Here is a 26,043-nt window from a genome sequence, read left to right as displayed (position 1 = left end):
GATTGGCTGGGCCTGCCCCTCCATTGCTGCTGCGGAAGAGAATTCCATTAAAGGAATCCAGGGGCTTGCCACAATTTCATCCAAATCTAGGGCCAGCAAGCCCCGGAAAGCATGCGGGTGAGCGCTGAGGGCCTGTGACTCAGCTCCATTGCTCCCCAATATTGTTTTCCCTTACTGGCTTCCGGGGAGTTTGGATGTCAGTTCTGTCCCCAGGCGGGGGGGTGGGACAGATAGTCTTAAACAATGCCTAAGCAACCACTCACAGATATGTATTTTAATAAAGTTGTCGCCAAAATTATGCCAAAAAACCTTAAACGAAAATTATATGTGAATTGTGAGTTATTTGAGGAGTGGCTTGGGGACCTCGACACGCAAACCCCTAGTCCTCCTACTTGCATGGTGTTAGGCTCAAGAGCCATCAGCCACTGTACTGAGAGGTCTCAGATACTTAGAATCTCTACTACATCCATATGTACGCTAGCAACATTTCACGAAGAAAGCTTCAGAAGGCAAAATAGCAACAGTGTTTTATCAGAGACAAGTTGCCATAAGTAAGGGCCATTTGTGGTAGACAGGATTTTATGAGCTCATACATTCCAAGGTTTTCTATCACTTGCAAAACACATTTCATGTGGATAAAGCATTTGGATAATATAAGAGTCTTCTAAACTGGGTCACTCAATGAAATCTCTTCTGGATTAGTACACAGCCTGCATGTCTTTACGGGAGTAGAATGGAAGGGACACTCTTTGTACAACAGCCATCTTTCCAATGAGATTGTTTGTGAGGAGGAGAGGTTCTAGCTATATGCATTCATGAAATCTCCCATGGCACCTTCTCTAAGACTTGGGGCATTAACTAGAGCAAGCAATAATTTTATTCCACTGTATTTCAATTCCCATGCTAACGTTGGCAGGCTTTGATAGCACAGCTTAATTTTTTATTTTTTGCTTTCAAACATTTTGCCGAGCGGTTATGTAGCTGGGGTATGCTGCATGAAAGGAGGGTAGGAAATGAGTCCTGTTTAAATCCAAACAAAAGAAATGGAGCAAGTACTAGATGGACCCTTGTGATTAAATGTACCCTCTAAAATGCAAGCTATTACAATACAATCTCCAATGCTTATGCTGGCAATTTCTCTCTTGGCTGCCTTCTTCAGATTTGCATGCATGGAGTGGTTGGATGCCTTCAGGAAATCTAGGCTGCAAAGCCAGAGACAACAATTTTCTGGCTTATTATAATTTTGATGCATAAATTGCTTTGAAGTACAACAATAATTATAAAAATAATGATAACATTAGTCTCTGGAGCTGTGCCAATAGCAGCTGGTCTGTGTAGCGTTTTCAGGTGAGTGGATCTGGAGAGCTCAATTAATTTCTCCGGCAAAGGGTTTTCTTTTCTTTTAAACTACTTCTTTTAAAGATTTTTCAAACACCGCAATCAACTTTAAATGTCAACAAAAGCAAAAACAAATCAGGTTTTTAAAGAAAAGTTAATAAAGGAAGAAGAAGAAGAAGAGTAGAAGAGTTTGGATTTCATATCCCGCCTTTCACTCCCCTTCAGGAGTCTCAAAGCGGCTAACATTCTCCTTTCCCTTCCTCCCCCACAACAAACACTCTGTGAGGTGAGTGGGGCTGAGAGACTTCAGAGAAGTGTGACTAGCCCAAGGTCACCCAGGAGCTGCATGTAGAGGAGCGGAGACTCGAACCCGGTTCCCCAGATTACAAGACTACCGCTCTTAACCACTGCACCACACTGGCTCTCAAGTATTTGCTAATCCCATTCACAATTAACATACAGAAAATGAAATTTTAAAAAATTGACTTTTCAGGGCATCAGGCTGCCTGGGTACCAAATTTCAGCTTCATGGAGGTTCATTTTAAGCCCCCCCCCCCATGCTAATCCAAATAAAGGAGCTCTACACAATGAAAAGGTAGCTGTTCTGTGCTGCTGGGTCGACCGCCATGTTGTGCCTGATAACCTAGATCTGCCTGCAACCTCTATGCATAGAAAAGGCTTGAAGGGGAAGCCAGCTGTGTTAACAGTTCAGAGCCATCTGTGATCAGGGCTCTGTAATTGCCTGGATGAACCTCCACAAGTAGAGGCAGCCCCATCTTCAGGCCTTCTCTCAATCCGAGTGACCCAACCCTGGGGTCAGACTCCCTTACTTCTGACCCGAGGAGGCTGGAGATTTGGAGTGGAAGAGAGAATTGCCCTTGGGGTGTACGTACCAAACCAGTTGCCCTAGTGGAAGAGGAGCCAATTGTGCCAGTAGCTCTCTCACCTGATGTGGTTGCATCCCTCTCCTCTGACTCACAGGAGTCCAGGTTGAAAAGCTCTCATACAACCACAGTCTATCCCACGCTGTCAATAACATAAGAGTTGCAGCTTTAAATAGAGGCTCAGTCTGATGACTGCTGCTGAAGCAACATCTGAGCTCTTATTGAATCTCCAGCTTGAGCTCTTCCTGGAGCTGTCCATGGTACCATTTGGAGCCATCACTCCAAACAGGTGATTGGGTCAGGTAGGCCCCACTCCCCCTTAATGTTGTGTAGCCCCTTTACATAGAATAGCATGTGAAGGGAGTTCCAATGTCCCCCATATTGAGGGAGATGTGCACACTATCTCTTTTTTCCATATTTTTATAGAAACTTAGGTGCATGTACCATATTTTCAGGGGCGTTTGTTGCTTATTAGGAAAGAATTTAACAATTTCATATCCCCCATGAGAACTGCCCTGTGTGTGTGTTTATATGAAGATGATGATAGATTAGATAGATGATAGATAGATGATAGATAGATGATAGATAGATAGATAGATAGATAGATAGATAGATAGATAGATAGATAGATATAGATAGATAGATGATAGATAGATGATAGATAGATGATAGATAGATGATAGATAGATGATAGATAGATAGATAGATAGATAGATAGATAGATAGATATAGATAGATAGATGATAGATAGATGATAGATAGATAGATGATAGATAGATAGATAGATGATAGATAGATGATAGATGATAGATAGATAGATGATGGATAGATGATAGATAGAGGATAGATAGATAGATGATAGATAGATAGATAGATAGATAGATAGATAGATAGATAGATAGATAGATGATAGATGATAGATAGATAGATGATAGATAGATAGATAGATAGATAGATAGATAGATAGATAGATAGATAGATAGATAGATGATAGATGATAGATGATAGATAGATAGATAGATAGATAGATAGATAGATAGATGATAGATAGATAGATAGATGATAGAGATGGATAGATAGATGATAGATATAGATAGATAGATGATAGATAGATAGATAATAGATAGATGATAGATAGATAGATGACAGATAGATATAGATAGATGACAGATGATAGATAGATAGATAGATAGATAGATAGATAGATAGATGATAGATGATAGGTGATAGAGATAGATGATAGATGATAGATGATAGATAGATGGTAGATGGTAGATAGATAGATGATAGATAGATAGATAGATGATAGATAGATAGATGATAGATAGATAGATGATAGATGATAGATGATAGATAGATGATAGATAGATAGATAGATAGATAGATAGATAGATAGATAGATGATAGATAGATATAGATAGATATAGATAGATAGATAGATAGATAGATAGATAGATAGATAGATAGATATAGCTAGATAGCTAGATAGAGATAGCTAGATAGAGATAGCTAGTTGGTTGATAGATAGATAGATGATAGCAGGGGCGCCGACTTATAAAAAATATTGGGGGGGCGGGGGCCCATACCGACTTATAAAAAATATGGGGGGGGCCAAGACCTCCAAACCGCTGCTGCTGGGGGAACGAAAGGGGCGAGCCCCGGGCTGCCCCGACCTTAAGTGAACCTGTGAGGGCTTGCCCTTTGCGGCAGCCTATTGGCTGCCGCCGTGGGCGGTGAATATTAATGAGCTAGGGGGAATCCCCGCTTCTCGCGGGGCTGAAGCCAGCCCCGCGAGATTGTTGATGGGTCGAGAGCCGGCAACCCCACCCCCTCTCTAGATCGGGAGTGGCTTTGTTTTAACTCATTACTGAATGTATTTTAAAAGGTAACTATCGTCAAACAAGGAAAATAAAAAATACCAACATAATTTTGTGATTTTACAAAGCATAATATAACTAATAATTTTCTTAAATTATTGGGGGGGAGCCCCCCCAAACGAATTTTTGAGGGGGCTCGGGCCCCCTCAGGCCCCATGGAGTCGGCGCCTATGGATGATAGATAGATAGATAGATAGATAGATAGATAGATAGATAGATACTAAGTTATATTAAACTGATTGTTCAGCCTGAACATCATCACTTCCTGTAAATATGAAGCAAGATAAACCAACTGCCAAGGAAGTCACCCAAATGAGTCGGATCCTGCAGGGCTTTCATTTAGTGTGATATTAGATCCAAGACGAGCAAGCCTAGGATTTTCTCAAATTGCATTTCTCAAAATACATTGCTTCCCCATTTAACTGCCAGCTGTCAGCTGTGTCCAGTGATTCTTCTTGGGTAATGCAGTTCTCTTGCTCAGAATCATTGCACTTTTGGTTCAGACTACCAAAAACATATAAATCTTCCTTTATGCTGACAGTTCTTCTGCTGAGATATGCCTTAAGTGACCAAGTGTAAAGTACCATCTTCTTATTATCTTGTACGTTATCTAAGTAATATGATGTAATGTTCTTTATGTCTTTACTGTGGAAGATGTAGGGCAGATCCCTGCAGCTGAAAGGGAGTCGGAAGAACTGAGTTAAATAGTGGTGACAAGAGTAACTTGAAAGTAGGCTTGTATAGAGGTCCAGACTATGGGGAAGCCTGGAAAAATTAATAATTAAAATTTGGATTGCAATTTGGTCTTTTTTATTTTAGTATGTTTTTTTAATTAGATTATGATGTGGACATGTTGATTGACTGTCTTTATTGGAAAATCAATAAAAATGATTTATTTTTATTTTTTTAAAGAAAGTAGGTCTGTATAGTATCCACCTGTGGAGTCTAGGGCTCAAATCCCCACTCAGCTGTGAAGCTCACTGGGTGACCTTGGGCCAGCCCCTGTCCCTTAGTCTACTCTACCTGGAATTATGGAATCATAGAACTGGAAGGAAACCCAGGGGATCATTCAGTCCAGGCCTCTGCAATGGAGGAATCTCAATTGAAGCACCCATGACTTTTCTTCTCCTGAAGATAAACAACAAAGTAGAGGGTCAGAGTTTTCCTTCTCCTAGATCGGGGTCCCCAAACTAAGGCCCGCGGGCCGGATAAGGCCTGAGGGACTCGTTTATCTGGGCCACGGTGACCCCCGCCGCCCGCTGCCGCCGCCCACTCTTACCGGCGCTGCACTGCGCAGCTGCCCACTTCTGCATCAGAGGAGCACTGGAAATAAATTGTGCGCATGCGCAAGCATTATTTGCGCATGCACAAGTATTATTTGCGATGCACATCCAGGTCAGAGGAGGCCCGTGCATATGTGCACAAGCTATTTCTGGTCCTCCTCCGACCTGGAAGTGCGCCGGAAATAGCATGTGCGCACGCGTATGGGCACGCGCTCCCCCGTCCTCAGGCTCGCCGCACAATCGGTGCTGGAGATACCGGCCCAAGACATGGTAAGTTTGCTGACCTCTGTCCTAGATGGACTACCTTCCCAGGTTGATGAGCACCATCTACCCCTCACTTCCCTAATTTTTTTAAAAAAAATAATAGTTATTAAAGTTTTAAAAGTTACAAAGAGAAAAAGTAAAAACACCATATTAAACAAAAACAAAACAACACATCACAATAAGGGGGGGGAGGAAAAAAGAAAAAGAAAAAGAAGAGAACAGAAAAAATAAAATCCATTAAAAAAACAACGAATCTTCCCATAACTTATCTTTCATTTGCTTGTTTCCTTGACCTCCTCACACCTCCCTTTTTTGTATTCTAGTTCGGTTAACTATTTCAGCAAATCCTTTCCATCTTTTCCAATTTTTGTCCTGTAATTTATCTTCATATAATGTAACTTTACTTTCCCTCCTTTCACCAATTAACAGTCTGTTTTTTCCTAATCCTTTATAACATTTCTGCTAAAACCACATAACTTCCTTCCAACATCCTTCTAACATTCATTAATTTTACAATGCTTCTGTAAATAGTCTTTAAATTTCTTCCAATCTTCCTCCACCCTCTACAGCATGTGCAGAAACCACCTTCTTGACCATTGGACCCACTATTGGTCTCGTCTGTTAGGATATTTCCGTTCCACCTTAAAAGGGAGCAGGCTTTTGTGTGAGTCAGAGTCTGCGTATTTCCGGTTCACAGGATGTTTATGTTTGCTATTGCTTTCGTTCTCTCTCTCTGCGCCAGAACACGCTAGCAGGCAGTCATGTTTGTTCTTTGTTCTGACCAACGCTGAATAAACATTCTAAATGATACCCTCCTGAGTGCAACTTTTGCTGTGTGAATTCTGCTGACAGAGTGTGCACCAGCCTAAGAATGTGGCAATCTGTTTCTTAGGCTTCGTGTTGCTAATTGCTGATACTGTATCTACGGGAGATCGCTGGACGTCCGGAGACGATGTGGAGGCAGTGATGGCCTTTGTCTCCCTGGCAGTATCCCAACATCGTCTGCTAAATCCTCCGGAGCCTGCCTTTGCATGCAAGAGAAGTCTTTAACTCACTGAGGGTTTGAGCCCTATTGGCTACCCTCACCTGGTTTAGCTGGCCAGTTGAAGCCATTCCCAGGGTGTGGCCACTGTCACATGCTGACAGCTTCTAGGAGCCACAGGTGAGAGCTGAGTGCTTGGTGGGGAAGGAGCACATTGTGTCCCGCACCAGAGGTACCACCCCTCCCATAACACCCCGGCTACCAATTATGCAAATGGTTATAAGAGAGGGTGATTAAACCTTTTCACAGGGGGACCGAGCAGCATGCCATTGGCCTGAAATGAGCTGGAAATTATCTGAAGTGGCTACAGAGAGAACCTGTCTTTGAAGCAGGTAAAGGTAAAGGGACCCCTGACCATTAGGTCCAGTCGTGACCAACTCTGGGGTTGCGGTGCTCATCTCACTCTATTGGCCGAGGGAGCCGTCGTACAGCTTCCGGGTCATGTGGCCAGGATGACTAAGCCGCTTCTAGCGAACCAGAGCAGCGCACGGAAATGCCGTTTACCTTCCTGCTGGAGTGGTACCTATTTATCTACCGTATTTTTTGCTCTATAAGACTTACTTTTTCCCTCCTAAAAAGTAAGGGGAAATGTGTGTGCGTCTTATGGAGTGAATGCAGGCTGCGCAGCTATCCCAGAAGCCAGAACAGCAAGAGGGATTGCTGCTTTCACTGCGCAGCGATCCCTCTTGCTGTTCTGGCTTCTGAGATTCAGAATATTTTTTTTCTTGTTTTCCTCCTCCAAAAACTAGGTGTGTCTTGTGGTCTGGTGCGTCTTATAGAGCGAAAAATACGGTACTTGCATTTTGGCGTGCTTTTGAACTGCTAGGTTGGCAGGAGCAGGGACCGAGCAACAGGAGCTCACCCCGTCGCGGGGATTCAAACCGCCGACCTTCTGATTAGCAAGTCCTAGGCTCTGAGGTTTAACCCACAGCTCCACCCGCGTCCCTTGTCTTTGAATTAGTACCCAAAAAAATGGCAAAAAGAGCCCACCAGGCCCCGGAACATCATCATCACTTACACAAAGCTAATGACATGAGCATCACTTGGAGCACTGCAGCGAAGGTGTTGTTCATCACGTTCACGGAGGAGTTGTCACTGCGAGTAATATAGACAGGAGCTCTCAGCAGGCGGCCAAGAGGCTGTCGTGGCCTGAAACTGTAAGGAGGAGTCGTCACTTTAACAAATGTTGGTTTCCCTTGACAGTTGGGGGGGGCATATTTTCTGCTCCTTCAGCATTCAGATGGGCTCATAGTAAGTAGAAGGAAAGGGAGAGGGGGTTTTTTAATAGAAAAAATGAAAAAAAAGAGTCATTTCCTGGTTGGTGTGTAAGTAGGAGGCCCCACAGCTCCCAGGTATGCTGAGCCCACAAGCAAGGTAATATCAGTGTTGCTTTTTGTGTTGCTGTTTATTGAATTTGTATACCACCCTACAGTGGCGTAGCGTGGGTTGTGAGCACCCGGGGCAAGGCAAGTAATTTGCACCCCCTAACCCGTGGATTTGCGCCCCCTAACCCTAACCCCCAGATGTTGCGCCTGGTACGGCCGGCCCCCCCTGCACGACCCCACGCTACGCCACTGCCACCCTAGTCCTGCAGGTCTCAGGATGATTCACAGGAATATGTTCAGAAATATGTTCATAGATGAATGACACGAGGAAACTCCCTGCAAAAGACAATGCAGGGCATTCTTCAGAGGTGATAAGATTTATTAGGAGACAGTCTTGAATATCAAGAGTTGCTGAGCAGTAATTTAAAATAACAAAGGATAAAAATGAAGTGCAACCATTTGGACAAATGAAATTAGATGCAGTGAAAAATGCAAGATAATTTTTTGGAAGTCAAGGGAGGGGTGGAGGGAAATCTGGGGGTTCAGGGAACCACAAAAAGGTACAGATATGGACTATGGTTTAATGTAAACGTCTGTGTGTGTGTGTGTGTGTAAAAATTGTTTTGTTTTTCTTTTTGAAACTTTGGGGGGGAGAAAGAAAAGAAAAGAAAAGAAAAGAAAAGAAAAGAAAAGAAAAGAAAAGAAAAGAAAAGAAAAGAAAAGATCTTACTGACCCCCTCTGAGGTTAGAGCCAACTTTTAGGCTGAAGGGATTTGATCATAACGTTCATAATAATTAGCAGCGCATACCGTCATATTGCCCTTGTGGCTAAGGGATATAAAACCTTAGAGCTGAGTGCGTTCTAAGCTGCCATCACACACACACACACACACACACACACACACACACACACACACACACAAATAAAGACTTGTGCAGTCCATTTGCCAACACCGGTTGCAGCCGAGATGTAAGCCAAATGGCGTGGCCACTACAGTTCAGCTAATGACCTCCTGGGCAATCGATAAAACCGGGTGTCATAGCAGCATAGAAATAATCTTCCAAGAACTGAGAGATTCAAGGCTACTAAGGGGATTTAGACTCCCAGCACCCATTAAAATGAATGACAGGAGGGTGTAAAAATAAAAACCCTTAGCAGATTTCAGGATGTCAGGTGTCAATTTCAGCAGTTGTGGAAGAGGGGAGAGGAAAGAAGCACATTTTCTTTATTCCAGCATTTCTTCTTCTTTCAGCTGTCATTGGGAAAGAGTAAACAAAAGAAGCATCCACATATGTTGGCATTCTTCATACCAGCGAAAAGAAACAGGCTGACCGAATAGCCTTCTGCCCTCGTACTGTTAGGGACCCTCTAGAACTATCAGTTCCACCACTTACTCCAGAGGTGGAGAAACATTTCAGAGGGCCACATTGCCTTCTGCCCAACGTGCCAGGGGCCACAGACCAGTAGGGGTGGGGCCAAAGACAAAAGCGAACAAACAGCAAATGCAATTTTTATTTTCATACAGAAGGCTGGAATGTGAAATTTCTCAAAAATTTGAGGCTGGGGGGAATGGATTGGGGAAGTTGTTAAAAAAGAAACAATTTTACTTTATTTTTGCTTATCCTCAGTGTACAGGAATTGCAATTATCTGACATTGTACATTGTCTTCTATAAAAGTCTTCCTGATACAGTGGTACCTCGGGTTAAGTACTTAATTCATTCCGTAGGTCTGTACTTAACCTGAAACTGTTCTTAACCTGAAGCACCACTTTAGCTAATGGGGCATCCCACTGCTGCCGCACCGCCGGAGCACAATTTCTGTTCTTATCCTGAAGCACTATTTATGGGCTAGCGGAGTGTGTAACCTGAAGCGTATGTAACCTGAGGTACCACTGTATGCAGTTTTAGAAATCATTTTGGGGCAGTAAATAGATGAACACCTTTTCTTAAACATTTTGTTCATCATTCTAAAATAAAATGTTTAATAACCTCCTCCCCCCCCCCCAAAAAAAATAATTCCCTATCTTTCTGGGGGGAAAGCGGGGGATAGTCTTTTCACGATTTTTTTGTTTTTTCCCTGGGCTTTCATGCCTCTAATTTCTACACACACACACACAGCATTTTATCCTCCATCCATTAGGGGAAATAGGAAGCCCCAAGCATTTATTTTTTAGATGTCCCTTTTATGACGAGATATGCTGAGATACTATTGACCCTCAGCTGGAGAGGCTTGCTGACCTTTTGGATAAGTCTAAACTCAATTTTCTCCTCTTAGGCAAAGACCACAAGACAACCTGGATGGTTGCCAGATTCTGTGTGCCGATTTGCAGGCACAGACCACCCCCTGAAACAAATTAGTTCACTAGGAAAACAGTCGAAGTTGACCTCTATGGTGGCAGGGTGTACAGTATGGTAGCCCAATTTTTTAGGTCTTTACATGTATAAGCATTTTTCTCAGATTTTAATCTTTAAGCTGGTGTTATACAATGTTTAAAATGTATATTTTATTCTTGTAAAAGCTGTCCCAGTTGTGCTTTTAGAGCTGGTCTTTAACCGTAATTAATATTATTAGTATTAATAATAATAATAATAATAATAATAATAATAATAATAATATCCTCCATCCAGGCAATCAAGGGGCATTTTTAGAGTTCAAAGTGGCATCCCAGGCAAGGGGAGGGAGTACCATATTTCTCCATGTATAAGACTAGGTTTCCCCCCCAAAAAAAAATGCTGTCAAAAATTAGGGGGCGTCTTATACACGGATAGTGGTGAGGATGGACTTGCGATTGGTTGTTGCCGCAAGCAGGATTTTGTGAGCGGTGATAGGGATGTTGATTGGTGTACATTTATCTCAGGGTTGCTGTTGATAGGCTGTCGCTGCGGTGAGTGGGCAGTTGAATGGTGGTTCCTGGCAGCAACCAGGCAACTGAATGGTGTTTCATGGCAGCGAGCGGTACTGTGGGTGAGCAATTTGTGCCACTCCCCCCCAAAAAAGCTCAAAAACAGTGGGCAATCACCTCCCAAAAAAGCTCAACAACTGAGGACAACCCTCCCCCAAAAAACTTAATGGGAGACTCCCAGTGGCCAGACAGAGAAACCTAGAGGACAGCAATTGACCGCCCTCATCCAAGCCTGAAGTTCCTCACCCCTGCTATAGAACAAGACATTCCATCACTTATGGTCAGACTCTGGGGAATTCTCTCCTTCCCCCAGTGGCCACAAGGAGCAGAGAAAAACAAAGTTCTTACTGAGTTTATTCAATCAACACAGCGAGAGACAAGGAATGCAGTCTGCCTCCCTTAACGGTGTTGCTCCAACTGAGCTCTTCCCGCCTCCCTTCCTACCAACAGCATTTCCCCTTACAGTGGCCGCCAGGGGCTAATTGTCTCTGAGTCCTTTGCTCTTCCACCCTCAATGAACACCGAGTTCTGGGAGAAGGGGGGTCAGAAATACTCTCCAGTGATAACGTGTCAGCTGGCTGCTCTGGCTCTGTCTCCCCCCCCCCTTCTCCCAACATCTCCCAACTCTTCTGTTCGTCTGTCTCTGAGCTGTGTCCTTCCTCAAACCACTGCTGTAATTCAATACTGCCTTCTGGAATTGAATTTTATTATTACGGTCACAGACCAGTTCTGGCTCACTTACAATATCAGGAAAATCATAAAACACAACAGGAATACATTAAATTGCAATTGGGTATAACAGAGACAATTCAGATATAGCAGCAGTTAAAAATATATATTAAATCCTGATCACTAAAATATAACCTAAAATTGCCATTTAAAACCTTAATCATTGTGCCTTCTGGAAGCTCCAGGAGCAGTGGGGGGTGGGGGGTGGTGACCTCCACCATTCCTCCTCAATCTCGCCCCCTTCTTTTTAAAATAATAATAATAATAATTCAAAATTAAAACAAGACATATTATCCAAAAACATATCATCCTTGCTCCCCCCCCCCATTTTTCCTCCCCACCTCCCCCCACAAAACCCAACCCACCCCCCCGGCTTCCCTCAGTTCCAGTCTTTGATTTCTCTAAGAATGCTGTTTTCTGCTTGTTACAAAGTTGTATAGATCCTCAAACTATTTAGCTGATTATTATCAATAATAAGTTTGTGAATGTTTATTCAAAACCTGCCAAGGAGTCCAGTTCACTTTGTTGCATTTTCAAATACTTTGTAAAGGGTTCCCATTCATTCTTAAAGTCACAGTTATCCTTGTCCCGTAGCTTATATGTCAGTTTTGCCAGTTCTGCATAGTCCGTCAATTTTTCTTGCCATGATTCTTTAGTTGGGATTTCTGCAGTCTTCCATCCTTGTGCTACCAGAACTCTCACGGTCGCATACATGAAGATGTTTTTCAGCTTTTTTGGTAGGTCTTTCCCTACAATCCCCAACAAAAATGCCTCGGGTTTTTTAACAAATGTTAAATGGAACATTTTCTTCAATTCATTGTATAACATTTCCCAAAAAAAATTAATTACATTACAATCCTACCACATATGATAATATGTCCCTTCCTTTTCCTTACACTTCCAACATATATTTGAACTAGTTTTGTACATTTTCCCTAACTGCACTGGTGTTGTGTACCATCTATACATCATCTTCATGTAATCAATCTCGCCCCCTTCAGCCCAGTACCTGACATTTACTCTTCTCCTGTTTCTCACTATGGCGCTGTGAGGGAACAGCTGAGCCAGCTCAAGACATTTTACTGCCTGAGGTCATGCTGGCACCCTTTCCCAAGGCACAAACAGAAGCCAATTGGACTGGTAGAATTGTACTCCAATACCAATGGAAGGACAGTGTCCTCCACTGAACTTGAGGGCAGCAGTTTAGTGTAGGGGTTAGAGGGAAGGCCACAAGACACTCACAGCTCAGGCCTTGCCCCACACCTCAGCATCACACTGCCTCATTGTAGGGTCAGCCCTGGGGAACGTGACACTTTGCCCCTTAAAATAACACAAGTCTGCATCAAGAGGCTGACATTTCTCTGGGCCTCCTCTCACTGTAATGGATTTATGTGAGAGAGGCTCTGTGTGGAAACAGAATATTCTTCCCCCAGCGTTTGAAATTCCCTACAGCTCCACCACATGGTTGCTGGTTCCTTATCTCAGGGCTGCACAACTTGTGATCAACCAAGCCAAACAGAAATCGCCAGCCATGCGCTGCGGCCTCCCAGGTGTTTTTAAACCCTGCCTGCCTCCTAGTTTGAAATTAACAGATGGCATGTGGAAAGGTCCTTGGTTAAAGGACAGGCAGGCTTCCACCCTCCCTCTAACCTGCTCCAAAAGAAGAGAATTGCAAGATGCTATCTGATGGCATGCAAAATTCATTCATTTTTATGAGTCATAAATCATCCTGCTTTGCTAGAGCAAATATAAACAAAAGGGGGACTATAAATCTTTTAAAAATCCATTAATTTTGGACTGGCAAATTGCATAAAAATCTAGCAGATAACGAGTTTGAATCTATCCAAGAGCACTTCAGTTTTACTGTGTTATTAAGCTAATTTGATGCAGCAAGATAAAGATAAAGATGTGGAGAGAGTCTCTCACATGTATTAATTGCAGCATGAATTGTTAATTGGAAATCTTGGAGGTCTGAAAAATACCACTAATTCGGGCATGAATGCTTCAACTAAGAACAAGAGATCGACAAAATGCTGTAATACATCAGACATTTTAAGGCAGGTGGGCAGACCAACTTGATGAACTATGCCAAAGTGGCAAAAATGATGGGAAAGATCAGAAATCAGGAAGACCAAATTTTTATCAAGGTTTGGAATAATTTAATAGCATATCTTAGAGACCATTGTAAACAGTTGAAATCACTAGCAGGAATACAATAACTCTTGTAAAGTAGCACGAATTTTGGATACTATGGATTTATAATAGATTACAGTAAAAGATGCAGGAATAAAATTTAAAAAATGGAACCCAGGGAGGGAGGGAGGGAGGGAGGGAGGTCAGAAAATTCGAGAGAACCTTTTTCCTTTCTTTTCCTTTTTCTTTTTTCTTTGGAATTGTTATGTTTGTTGTGTATAATCATTATGTAAAACCAATAATATTTTTAAAGACATTTTAAGGCAGGTGTTGGGAACGTTTGGCCCTCCAGACATTTGCTGAACAACATCTCCCATCTGTCCTAGGCAGCACAGTCATTTGCTAAGAATGATGGGAGTTGTAGTTTAACAACATTTGGAGGGCCAAGGGTTCACACACACACACACACACACACACACACACACACACTTTATGGCAATGGAGAGGAATCAGAATGAAGAGACCCTCTCCAAAACATATGTATGCATATTTGTTGTGGGGAGACAATCACACAAACTGGGTCTCCACACAACTGTGCATTCATACAGAGTGCCTGGTTCACTACACCCTGAGGAGAAGGCTGCCATTCCCCAACTCTGCCACCCTAACTGAGAGCCTAACTGAGAGCCAGTGTGGTGTAGTGGTTAAGAGTGGTAGACTCGTAATCTGGGGAACCGGGTTCGCATCTCCGCTCCTCCACATGCAGCTGCTGGGTGACCTTGGGCCGGTCACACTTCTTTGAAGTCTCTCAGCCCCACTCACCTCACAGAGTGTTTGTTGTGGGGGAGGAAGGGAAAGGAGAATGTTAGCCGCTTTGAGACTCCTTAGGGTAGTGATAAAGCCGGATATCAAATCCAAACTCTTCTTCTAATTGGGCAGAATCTGGAAGAGTGGATAAGGTGGGATTGGGTTAACACAAGGTGGAAATGTAGGAGTAATGTGGAAGCATACTGATTTGCTCTTTTCTGTATACAGTTGCCAACGGCATTGTCTCAGTAAGTTGACTGGTGAAAGAACAGTTACTATGAATTCCGGTACTTGACACTGCTTGAACTGCATCACTTTGTTGATGTAGCCCTAGTTACAGATAGGTAGCCGTGTTGGTCTGCCATAGTCAAAACAAAAAAAATTCCTTCCAGTAGCACCTTAAAGACCAACTAAGTTAGTTCTTGGTATGAGCTTTCGTGTGCATGCACACTTCTTCAGATACACAGATACACAGTGTATCTGAAGAAGTGTGCATGCTCACGAAAGCTGATACCAAGAACTAACTTAGTTGGTCTTTAAGGTGCTACTGGAAGGAATTTTTTTTTGTTTTGATGTAGCCCTGTGTAGCATCCTTCTGACACCATGGGTGACGCTGTGGTCTAAACCACTGAGCCTCTTTGGCAGGTGTCAGCAAACTTTTTCAGCAGGGGGCCGGTTCACTGTGCCTCAGATCTTGTGGGTGGCCAGACTATAAATTTATGGGGGGGGGTGAAAGAATTCCTATGCCCCACAAATAACCCAGAGATGCATTTTAAATAAAAGCACACATTCTATTCATGTAAAAACACCAGGCAGACTCCACAAATAACCCAGAGATGCATTTTAAATAAAAGGGCACAATCTACTCATGTAAAAACACGCTGATTACCAGACCGTCCGTGGGCTGGATTTAGAAGGCGATTGGGCCTTAGTTTGCCTACCCATGCTTCTTGGGTTTGCCGATCGGAAGGTTGGCAGTTCGAATCTCCGCAACAGGATGAGCTCCCGTTTCTCTGTCCCAACTCCTGCAAACCTAGCAGTTTGAAAACACACAAGTGCAAGTAGATAAATAGGTACCGCTGCGGCGGGAAGGTAAACAGCATTTCCATGCGCTCTGGCTTCTGCCATGGTGTTCCGTTGCACCATAAGTGCTGGCCACATGACCCAGAAAGCTGTCTGTGGACAAATGCTGACTCCCTTGACCTGAAAGTGAGATGAGCGCCGCAACTCTATAGTCGCCTTTGACTGGATTTAACCGTCCAAGGGTCCTTTATCTTTTGCCTAATGGGAAATATTTGCCACCTTACCTGCTGTGCATGGGACTGGGATTTTGGCCAAGACTAGGTTACAATTGGAGCATATTACCATGGGATAGGTCTGCTGGTGCTACAAGGAGAGAATGTGTTTTGTTAACAAGCTCAACATCAAAAAAACGAAGATCATGGCCACTGGTCCCATCACCTCCTGGCAAATAGAAGGGGAAGAAATGGAGGCAGTGAGAGATTTTACTTTCTTGGGCTTAATGATCACTGCAGATGGTGACAGCAGCCACGAAATTAAAAGACGCCTGCTTCTTGGGAGAAGGGCAATGACAGGCCTAGACAGCATCTTGAGAAGTAGAGACATCACCTTGCCAACAAAGGTCCATATAGTAAAAGCTATGGTTTTCCCAGTAGTGATGTATGGAAGTGAGAGCTGGACCATAAAGAAGGCTGATCGCCGAAGAATTGATGCTTTTGAATTATGGTGCTGGAGGAGACTCTGGAGAGTCCCATGGACTGCAAGAAGATCAAACCTCTCCATTCTTAAGGAAATCAGCCCTGAGTGCTCACTGGAAGGACAGATTGTGAAGCTGAGGCTCCAGTACTTTGGCCACCTCATGAGAAGAGAAGACTCCCTGGAGAAGACCCTGATGTTGGGAAAGATGGAGGGCACAAGGAGAAGGGGACGGCAGAGGACGAGATGGTTGGATAGTGTTTTCGAGGTTACCAGCATGAGTTTAACCAAACTGCGGGAGGCAGTGGAGGATAGAGGTGCCTGGCGTTCTCTGGTCCATGGGGTCACGAAGAGTCGGACACGACTAAACGACTAAACAACAACAAAGCTGAGGTCCAACTGCAATTCTCCTACAATTACAGTGGTACCTTGGGTTACATGCGCTTCAGGTTACATACGCTTCAGGTTACAAACCCCGCTAACCCAGAAATATTACCTCGGGTTAAGAACTTTGCTTCAGGATGAGAACAGAAATTGTGCAGTGGCAGTGGCACAACAGCAGGAGGCCCCATTAGATAAAGTGGTGCTTCAGGTTAAGAACAGTTTCAGGTTAAGAACAGACCTCCAGAATGAATTAAGTTCTTAACCCGAGGTACCACTGTACATGTAGGGGCTGGGCGATATCAGCTTTTCAACATTACGATGTATCACCAGCCAAACATTGCAGGAGCGGTGGCGGTTTCACCCCAGCACCTCAAGGGGATGGAGCCAATGCAGCTCGTTCCTCCTTCAGTGTGCTGGAAGTGGCAGTGGTTTCACCAGTGATATACTGCCAAGTAAAGGCATCATGGCGCTTTGGCCCTCAAACCTGTCCTGGGCGACGTATACATTGCTCAGGCCTAATTACAAGGTTGTAAACCAAATCTCCATCCTGTGTTGGGAATAAACTATTGTTGATGCCTGTACAAGACCTGAGCAGTCCCTGTCATGCTAGAGCCATGGGCAGACAATGTGGAGCATTTGTTCTCCTCCACAGAGTCATTGAGATCAAGAGAAGGGCTAGACCCTGAAAAGAGGCAGACAGAAGATACTGTACTATTTGCAAGAAGGGCTTTTACACTCGCCAGAAGCTCAGCTTTGCCCTCACCGGTCCCGGAAGGATTCTTTTAAAAAGTTCCATATGCTCAGAGACTTTGTGCTTGTTCAATGGGGGATATAGGAAGCCCAGAGCACTTGTTCTTTAGATGTCCCTTTTATGAAGAAGCATGTAGTGAGACCATTGATCCCCTGCTGGTGAGGCTCGCTAACCTCCCAGAAAAGCAAAAAATTGACCTTTTCCTGTTAGGCAAAGATCATAAGACGAACCGGATGGTCGCCAGATTCTGTGTACAGATCTGTAGGCGCAGACCATCCCCCAACCCAAATTAGTTCGTTAAGAAAATCCCCAAACTCGGTTCCATGGGTGACTCTGGGTGATCTCTCTGTGGTAGCTTATCTTAAAGTTTTAAGTGTCTATACGTTTATTGCAACTATAAATTTTAAATTTATTGTTGTACATTGTTTTAAATGTTTGTTTTCCTTCTGGGATTGTACCCCCAAGTGTGTTTTATAAGCTGGTCTCCAACCGTAATAAATTATCTATCTATCTGTACTATTGACCAGGCAAGTTCAGGTTCATGGTATTTATACCGTGCCTGGCCAATCCAGGGGGTTCATATTGCCGGCCAATCTCAGAGGCCGATGTTGCACTGCCCAAAATAAGGCTCTGAGGAAAGATTACGTGCAGTCACAGGTCACCGATTAGCATCTAACTCACTAGATTGTGAGTAGTTCTGTGCTCTTGTGAAGTGCCTGTTGCTATCAAAAGGCCTTATGCAGCAGAATGTCCACTTGAGTAAATGCTCTCTGACTCCTTAATCACTCCCCAGATTTGTTAGCCAAAGAAACCGCCTTGCCTTGTCTCATAACAGAATCTTCTTGCTGATGTACAAAGGAAGTCCATACAGGGGCCTCTTCTTCCAACATCCCTATTCAATAACATGACAGCTGCACACAAAAATAACCTAGACCCTTTCTTCCAAATAAATTTCAAAGGCTACAAACCAATTTATAAAACTGAAATATTAGATCCTGTCGTAAGCGATACAGTAGTAAACCAATCAGTGGCATATATTACAAAGTATAATTTAAGAAAAGCAATCCATCATTAGATACAGTCACAGTTCTGTATGCACCACACAGAACCTTTGGCCATAACGTTTGATGGAAAGTGCTGCCGGGAGCCCTGAACAAACCCAAGGAACATTACTTGAAGCATTTTTTTCTTCCTGGAACATTCACTCAGGTCTCTCACTTGCAGTACAAACCATTTGCTGATTCTTTGGTCATTCTTCAGTTGGACATGTACAATTTTGTGCGTCAGTTCCTCCCCTGTTTTCATTCCCCCCAGTGCCAGATTTATGTATAGGCTAAGTAGGCTGAAGCCTAGGGCCTCTAAATCTAGGGGGCCTTGCCAGCCCACCCACTCCCCACGGGCAGGCTCCCCTCTTCCAAAATTGCAAACCTAAGACTTCATGCGAAGGCAGGGCAACTTGCACCTCTAAATCTATTGGGCCTCGCCAGCCTGCCCGCTCCCCAGTGCCACAGTCTCCCCTCTCCCAAAATTGCAAACCCAAGGCTTCATGCAAGGGCAGGGCAACTCAGGCCCAACAACTATGAGACTCAGCGCTAGCTAGTGGGGTCCAATTTGAAGCAGCGGGGTGCAACTTGCACCAACCAAAAAATAGCCAATATCCTCAGAAACCCCAAGGATAAAATCCAGTTGGAAAACCAAGGGATCTATGAAATACCCTGCAAAGTCTGCCCAGCCACGTACATTGGACAAACAAACAGACGAATAAATGCACGTATCGCAGAACACAAGAATGCCGTCAAAAAAGAAGAAAAAACTTCCTCTCTTTTCCAACACATGAAAGAAACAGGACACGAAATTAATTTTGCAGATTCCAAATTGCTCTTTAACACGGAACATCACCACAAGAGAATAATCATGGAAGCCATCGAGATAGAGAAACACCCTCACAACATGAACAAGCGTGACGACACATCCCGCTTGCCAGACATCTGGAAATTAGCCCTCCCCACAAAAACTGACACCAGATCCAGAGGCACACAGAACGCCAACACCAATCAACCACACCAGACCCAAACCCAGACCCTCTCCACAGATGAATTACTGACACCATCCAGTAGCCAGTCCATGGTGGCACCTCCGGATGCTGCACCCCCCTGCAATCCCTACACAGATCTGGCTGACACAAGCCACAAAACCACAGCTCGCCCCTATACACGAAGCCAAGCCAAAGCACAACTAAGTGCAATACAGCCATCTTCTCAGGAAAACTCTTCACAAAGTTCAAGAGGTCAAGACACAAAGACTTTAGCAACTAATCCACACCTAATGACCCACCTAAGTGGTACTCAGGATATCACTCAAGAAATCACTCAAGGTATCTCTCAAGTAATTAAGGAACAAAAGAAGAAAAGGCACACTAGCCTGGGAACTTCCTCTCTGCCCAGAACATTGGAGGCTAGACACCACACCCCCTCTACAGTATTTATAGGAACTCAAACATTGAGATCCCGCTCTGTTCCAGTAACAAGAAGCCGAAAGCACCAGCCTGAAGATGACGAGTGAGACCTCGTCGAAACGTCGCCTAGACACCCCAACTTTTACACGGGAAGACACCCGAGGACACCAAAACCTGCATATATATATATATATATATATATATAGTAGGGCCCCAGTTCACAGCCAAAGTCAGCAAAATCTTATAAATAAAATCCATCTAGATTGCCCCTGTGCGGTGGGCACACGGGCCCAATTTGGCCAAATTACTCCCAGTGGCGTAGCGTGGGAGGTGCAGGGGGGGCTGACCGCACCGGGCGCAACATCTGGGGGTTATGGGTTAGGGGCGCAAATCCACGGGTTAGGGGGCACAAATTACTTGCCTTGCCCCAGGTGCTGACAACCCACGCTACGCCACTGATTACTCCAATTGCCTTAAGGTCAGCCCTGATGCGACTGTGCAGGGACCTTCTAGGTCCCTGGTGTCACTATTCAGAGTACAGATTCAAGGACTTGAGTGCAACTTCCATGCAAAGGACATGTGGTGCTAATTATTTCCCCAAAGAGTTAAATGATAACTAATCAGAGGCAGCTATGGTTACAAATGGCAAGAAAATCTGTGAAAGGAAGGGGAGCAGGTCTGCTCATGTGTGTTGCAGGTTGAAATACTGTTTGTAATGAAGTGAGAGCAGTAGTTTTCTTGCTCGAATTAACAAATAAGAAAGTTTTGAGAATTTAAATTCTAAATTAAAATTAATTACATAATTGAGAAGGGGATTGTAAGAAAAACACTGGGGCCTAATTTGAATAGTAGAGTGCCTGGTATCTGGTGGGAAATCTCATCCAATATTTCCACAGTGTGGCTGCAGACCAAATCACCTGTCAGGAGCGTTATGAGATTCAGGTGAGGGTCATATGCCTTGTCAATCCCAGCAGGTATGTAAGAGCTCGACTGCCCTGGCCAGGCTTTTGCCCTGGCCAGGCCTTCACCTGTTTAAAAACTATCTCAAGGCAAATCTTTTAAAAAGTAGCATAAACACCAACAACTGGGAAACACTGGCCTCCTATTAGAGAACAGCCTTTACCAAAGGTGTCATAGGCTTTGAAGATGCTCAAACTCAGGAAGAAAGGGAGAAACATGCTAAGAGGAAGGCACGTTTGGCAAATCCACACCGTGATCAGCTCCCGCCCAGAAACCTACGTCCCCACTGTGGAAGGACGTGTGGAGCCAGAATTGGCCTCCAAGGTCACTTACAGACTCACTGTTAAAACCATGTTTATGGAAGACAATCTTACTTGGCTACAAGTGATCGCCAAAGAAGAAGATACTTGTGAGGTTTCATGGGCAACAGTATATGAATTCATGCCCATCCTGTGTTACGTTGCCTTATACTGCAATGAAATCAATGTGTCATGTCAGTAAAGGATGCCTATTGATCTGTTCCAGGCGTGATCATTTCCCCACCCGCAAGAGTGTTGGCAAAACTTGGCAACAGGGAAAACTGGTTGTGGGAGTTTAGTACCATGGACAGCTCTTTGTAGAGCAGATATGAGAGGATGGCTGCAAGGCTCTCAGAGCAGTAGGAATGGATGTTGTGCCAGCAATGTCTGGAAAAAGCAATTGCCTAAAGCAGCAGTAAGGGAGCCAGGGCTCTCTCTCTCCAGCCCTTGGGACTCTTCCCAGTCCTCACCAGTCCTGCTCCTCAAAGTGTTTGCTAAGATGAATCCTTGAGTGGTTATTATTGCTTAGATAGTGTCAGGCGGCAGAGGAACCAACTCCCTGGCAAGTTGCCAGGATCGGAAAGACAAGGAAAAGTTGTTACCATCTACTTTTTATTCAACATTTGGGAATGCAACCTCTTGGAATAATGGCATTGCCCCAAGTGACTCTCCACTCCCTTTTCTCCCACTTCCTCATTTGTCACCTTCTCCCCTATGGGTGGCACTGAGGGCCCTTTGCCTCTGAGCTCTTCTACTTTCAAGGCTCACTGGGTTCTGGGAAAGGGGAGTCTGGAATGCCTTCTAAAGACACTATGTCCATCAGCTGTCACCCCCCCCCCTTTGCATCCTCTTCCATTCCGATTATTTCCCAATGTTTCCCCTCATCTTCCTCTTGAGTTGTGACCTCCCTCAAACCCCTGTTGTAATTCTGAACTGTCTCCTTCTTCTCTGGAAGGGTCAGGCTGGGAAGGTGGTCTCGACCATTCCTCCTCTGCCCAGTCCGTGACATTTAGTATTACCTGACATTTTCAAAGTGTAAAATTAAAATTACAGTGGTACCTCAGGTTACAAACTTAATTCGTTCCGGAGGTCCATTCTTAACCTGAAACCATTCTTAACCTGAGGTACCACTTTAGCTAATGGGGCCTCCCACTGCCGCCACGCCGCCAGCGCATGATTTCTGTTCTCATCCTGGGACAAAGTTCTTAACCCAAGGTACTACTTCTGGGTTAGCGGAGTCTGTAACCCGAAGTGTTTGTAACCCGAGGTACCACTGTGCTTGTTTTAACAAAAGCAGCTTATGTGCTTCTTCAGCAAACACAGACTTACCAAGCTGAATGTTATCTAATCACAAAAATAAGAGCAGACCCCTCTCTGAAGATATTTGCCAAAATTAAGTCGCACTCCTAAAAGGACGGTGTGCCATTCATCCCAGGGCTGATTTTCCTACTGGCAGGGCTGCAAATCCACCCAAATTCCATCACCTAAAATGGTGCCTTGGCATCCTCAATATTTAAGTGGATCCACATTGTGTAAGTTACTGCATATCAGATTATCCTAACTTGAAACACTATGGGCATGACATTACGCTGACCTCAGGGCTCTAGCCGATGACACTCCTGGTTGAATACAATGCATGAAAGTGCCAATTTCCATAGACTTCACCAACCAAATGCTGTGAGCTAACATTTAAATGTCACTGACTAATACCCATTACTTCAGCCCCTCTGCATACTTCTCTCCGGCCATTCATTCACCTAAGATATCCTTTCAGATTTGCTTTCTGCAGAGCTGAAGGGTTACAATGCAACATAAATCAAACCTCTTACAGCTGATAATTCATTTAATGCTTGCTGAGCATCACGGTTTGGACAGTTCACTTTCAGTGTCCATCTCCCAGGGGATTCCCCATTCAGTTCAATGGAGAGGTCAGCTCCATTGCTTTAATTGCCCAATTGCTCCTCCACCAAAAGAGAACAAGGAAGGTCCTTGCAGATAGAGGAGCGCCATGTGTCACAAGAAACTGGGAGATGGGAACAGCCACAAAAGAACTTGTCGCTTATGCAAAATGTTTCACGTGCTTTAAGGTATGCCTTGACTTTATCTTTAGTGATGTTCCCAAGAATGCACACTTGCTCTGTCTGCCACTTGTTTCAAGGAAAGCCTCACACTAGCATTGATCTAGACAAAGGACTGATAAAAGGGAAGGCATAAAGAAAGCTGTCCATGGAGGCACAGGTCAATTCTGTGTCCAGGGCAGCTGTCTACCAGCTCCACCTGGTAAGCTGGCTGAGACCCTACCTGCCTGCAGACTGTCTTGCCAAAGTGGTGCATCCTCTGGTTATCTCTCACTTGGACTACTGCAATGTGCTCTACATGGTGCTACCTTTGAAGGTGACCCAGACACTACAACTAATCCAGAATGCGGCAGCTAGACTGGTGACAGGGAGTGGCCGCCAAAACCATATAACACCGATCCTGAAAGACCTACATTGGCTCCCAGTATGTTTCCGAGCACAATTCAAAGTGTTGGTGCTGACCTTTAAAGCCCTGAATGGTGTCGGCCCAGTATACCTGAAGGAGTGTCTCCACCCCCATCGTTCACTGAGGTCTTTCTCCAAGGGTCTTCTACTGGTTCCCTCACTGTGAGAAATGAAGTTACAGGAAACCAGGCAGAGGGCCTTCTTAGTAGTGGTGCCTGCCCTGTGGAACACCCTCCCACCAGATGTCAAGGAAATGGACAACTATCTGACTTTTAGAAGACATCTGAAGGCAGCCCTGTTTAGGAAAGTTTTTAATGTTTGATGTTTTATCGTGTTTTTAATATTCTGTTGGGAGCCACCCAGAGTGGCTGGGGAAACCCAGCTAGGTGGGAGGGGTATAAAATATTAATATTATTATGATTAAGATTATGATTGTGATTATTATAGCATGCCACAGAACCACTAACATTGCAATCCAATAATCATTTACTTGGGAGAAAGATCCATTGAAGCCAGTGGGATTTATTTCTGAATGAATGCGCCTGTGATTGTGCTTCTCCCCGAGGCAATGGTCTTATCTGACAACCCTCTTACGTTCCATGTAAACAAACACACACACAAAACACACACAACAAAACAAAGCAAAGCAAAACTAAAAGCCTCAGACACCAAGGCAGAGCTTATTCACTAAAGAGGCAACGTGAAGATGTGTTTCTCTTGGCAGTCGCTCCAAAGTACTCAGCAGTGCTGATGTTGTGATAGTAGCTAGTGGGATGCAGAAGGAGCAATGCCATCGCCAGCTCACATTGAGGCTCATAAACAAAGTGGCTCCCTTTCAGCTTGTTTTGCCAATGTCTGCCTTTGACCAAACGAAAACGAAGATCATGGCCACTGGGCCCATCACCTCCAGCAGTCATGAAATTAGAAGACGCCTGCTCCTTGGGAGAAAGGCGATGGCAAACCTAGACAACATCTTAAAAAGCAGAGACATCATCTTGCCAACAAAGGTCCGTATAGTTATAGCTCTGGTTTTCCCAGTAGTGATGTATGGAAGTGAGAGCTGGACCATAAAGAAGGCTGATCGCCGAAGAATTGATGCTTTTGAATTATGGTGCTGGAGGAGACTCTTGAGAGTCCCATGGACTGCAAGAAGATCAAAACTCTCCATTCTGAAGGAAATCAGCCCTGAGTGCTCACTGGAAGGACAGATCCTGAAGCTGAGGCTCCAATACTTTGGCCACCTCATGAGAAGACAAGACTCCCTGGAAAAGACCCTGATGTTGGGAAAGATGGAGGGCACAAGGAGAAGGGGATGACAGAGGACGAGGTGGTTGGATGGTGTTCTCGAAGCTACCAGCATGATTTTGACCAAACTACGGGAGGCAGTGGAAGACAGGAGTGTCTGGTGTGCTCGGGTCCATGGGGTCACGAAGAGGCGGACACGACTAAATGACTAAACAACAACAACAATGTCATCAGGATGGCTCCCATTATTTCCCAGATTTTCTCCTCATCTGCTTCTGAGCTTCGACTTCCCTCAAACTCCTGTTGTAATTCTGAACTGTCTTCCTCTCTGGAAGGGTCAGGCTGGCGAGGCGATCTCCACCATTCCTCCTCTGCCCAGTCCCTGACAGATAGAGGATGGTGTGTATCATCTTCATCATCAGCATCTAGTATTACCTGACAGTTTCAAAATGCAAAAGTAAAATTACTTGTTTTCCCCAAAAGCAGTTTATGTGCTTCTTCAGCAAACATAGACTTACCAAGCTGAATGTTATCCAATCACAAAAATAAGAGCAGACTCCTCTCTGAAGAAATTTGCCAAAATTAAGTCTCACTCCTAAAATGACAGTGTGCTACTAGCAGAGATGCAAATTCACCCAAATCCCATCAGCTTCCGTGGTGCCTTGGCATCCTCAATATATAAATGGGTCCACAGTGTGTAAGTTACTGCATTCCAGTTATCCTAACTTGAAACACTATGGGCATGAGCTGCGACCTCCCTCAAACCCCTGTTGTAATTCTGAACTTCTTCTCTGGAACGTGTCCAGAGGAGGGCAACCAAAATGGCCAAAGGCCTGGAAACAATGCCTTATGAGGAATGGCTAAGGGAGCTGGGCATGTTTAGCCTGGAGAAGAGGAGGTTAAGGGGTGATATGATAGCCATGTTCAAATATATAAAAGGATGTCACATAGAGGAGGGAGAAAGTTGTTTTCTGCTGCTCCAGAGAAGCGGACACGGAGCAATGGATCCAAACTACAAGAAAGAAGATTCCACCTAAACATTAGGAAGAACTTCCTGACAGTAAGAGCTGTTTGACAGTGGAATTTGCTGCCAAAGAGTGTGGTGGAGTCTCCTTCTTTGGAGGTCTTTAAGCAGAGGCTTGACAACCATATGTCAGAGTGCTC

At 44.3% G+C, this 26,043-nt stretch overlaps 1 protein-coding gene across 1 annotated transcript in view; it reads right to left on the bottom strand.

Moving 5' to 3' along the window:
* The window catches only part of LOC310835433 (uncharacterized protein), a gene marked incomplete at its 3' end in the record, with an annotated part of 64,796 nt that overhangs the window by 1,277 nt on the left and 37,476 nt on the right, over positions 1-26,043 (bottom strand). Inside the window, exon 3 of the mRNA XM_083720066.1 lies at positions 7,707-7,843. Coding sequence (XP_083576192.1) covers positions 7,707-7,843 — 137 coding nt within the window. The remainder of the gene's footprint in view (positions 1-7,706; positions 7,844-26,043) is intronic.

The sequence above is a fragment of the Podarcis gaigeae genome (assembly GCF_964106915.1).
Source record: "Podarcis gaigeae genome assembly, chromosome: 17".
In the NCBI taxonomy this organism is placed as follows: Eukaryota; Metazoa; Chordata; class Lepidosauria; order Squamata; family Lacertidae; genus Podarcis; species Podarcis gaigeae.
This window is presented reverse-complemented; position numbering and strand designations above follow the sequence as displayed.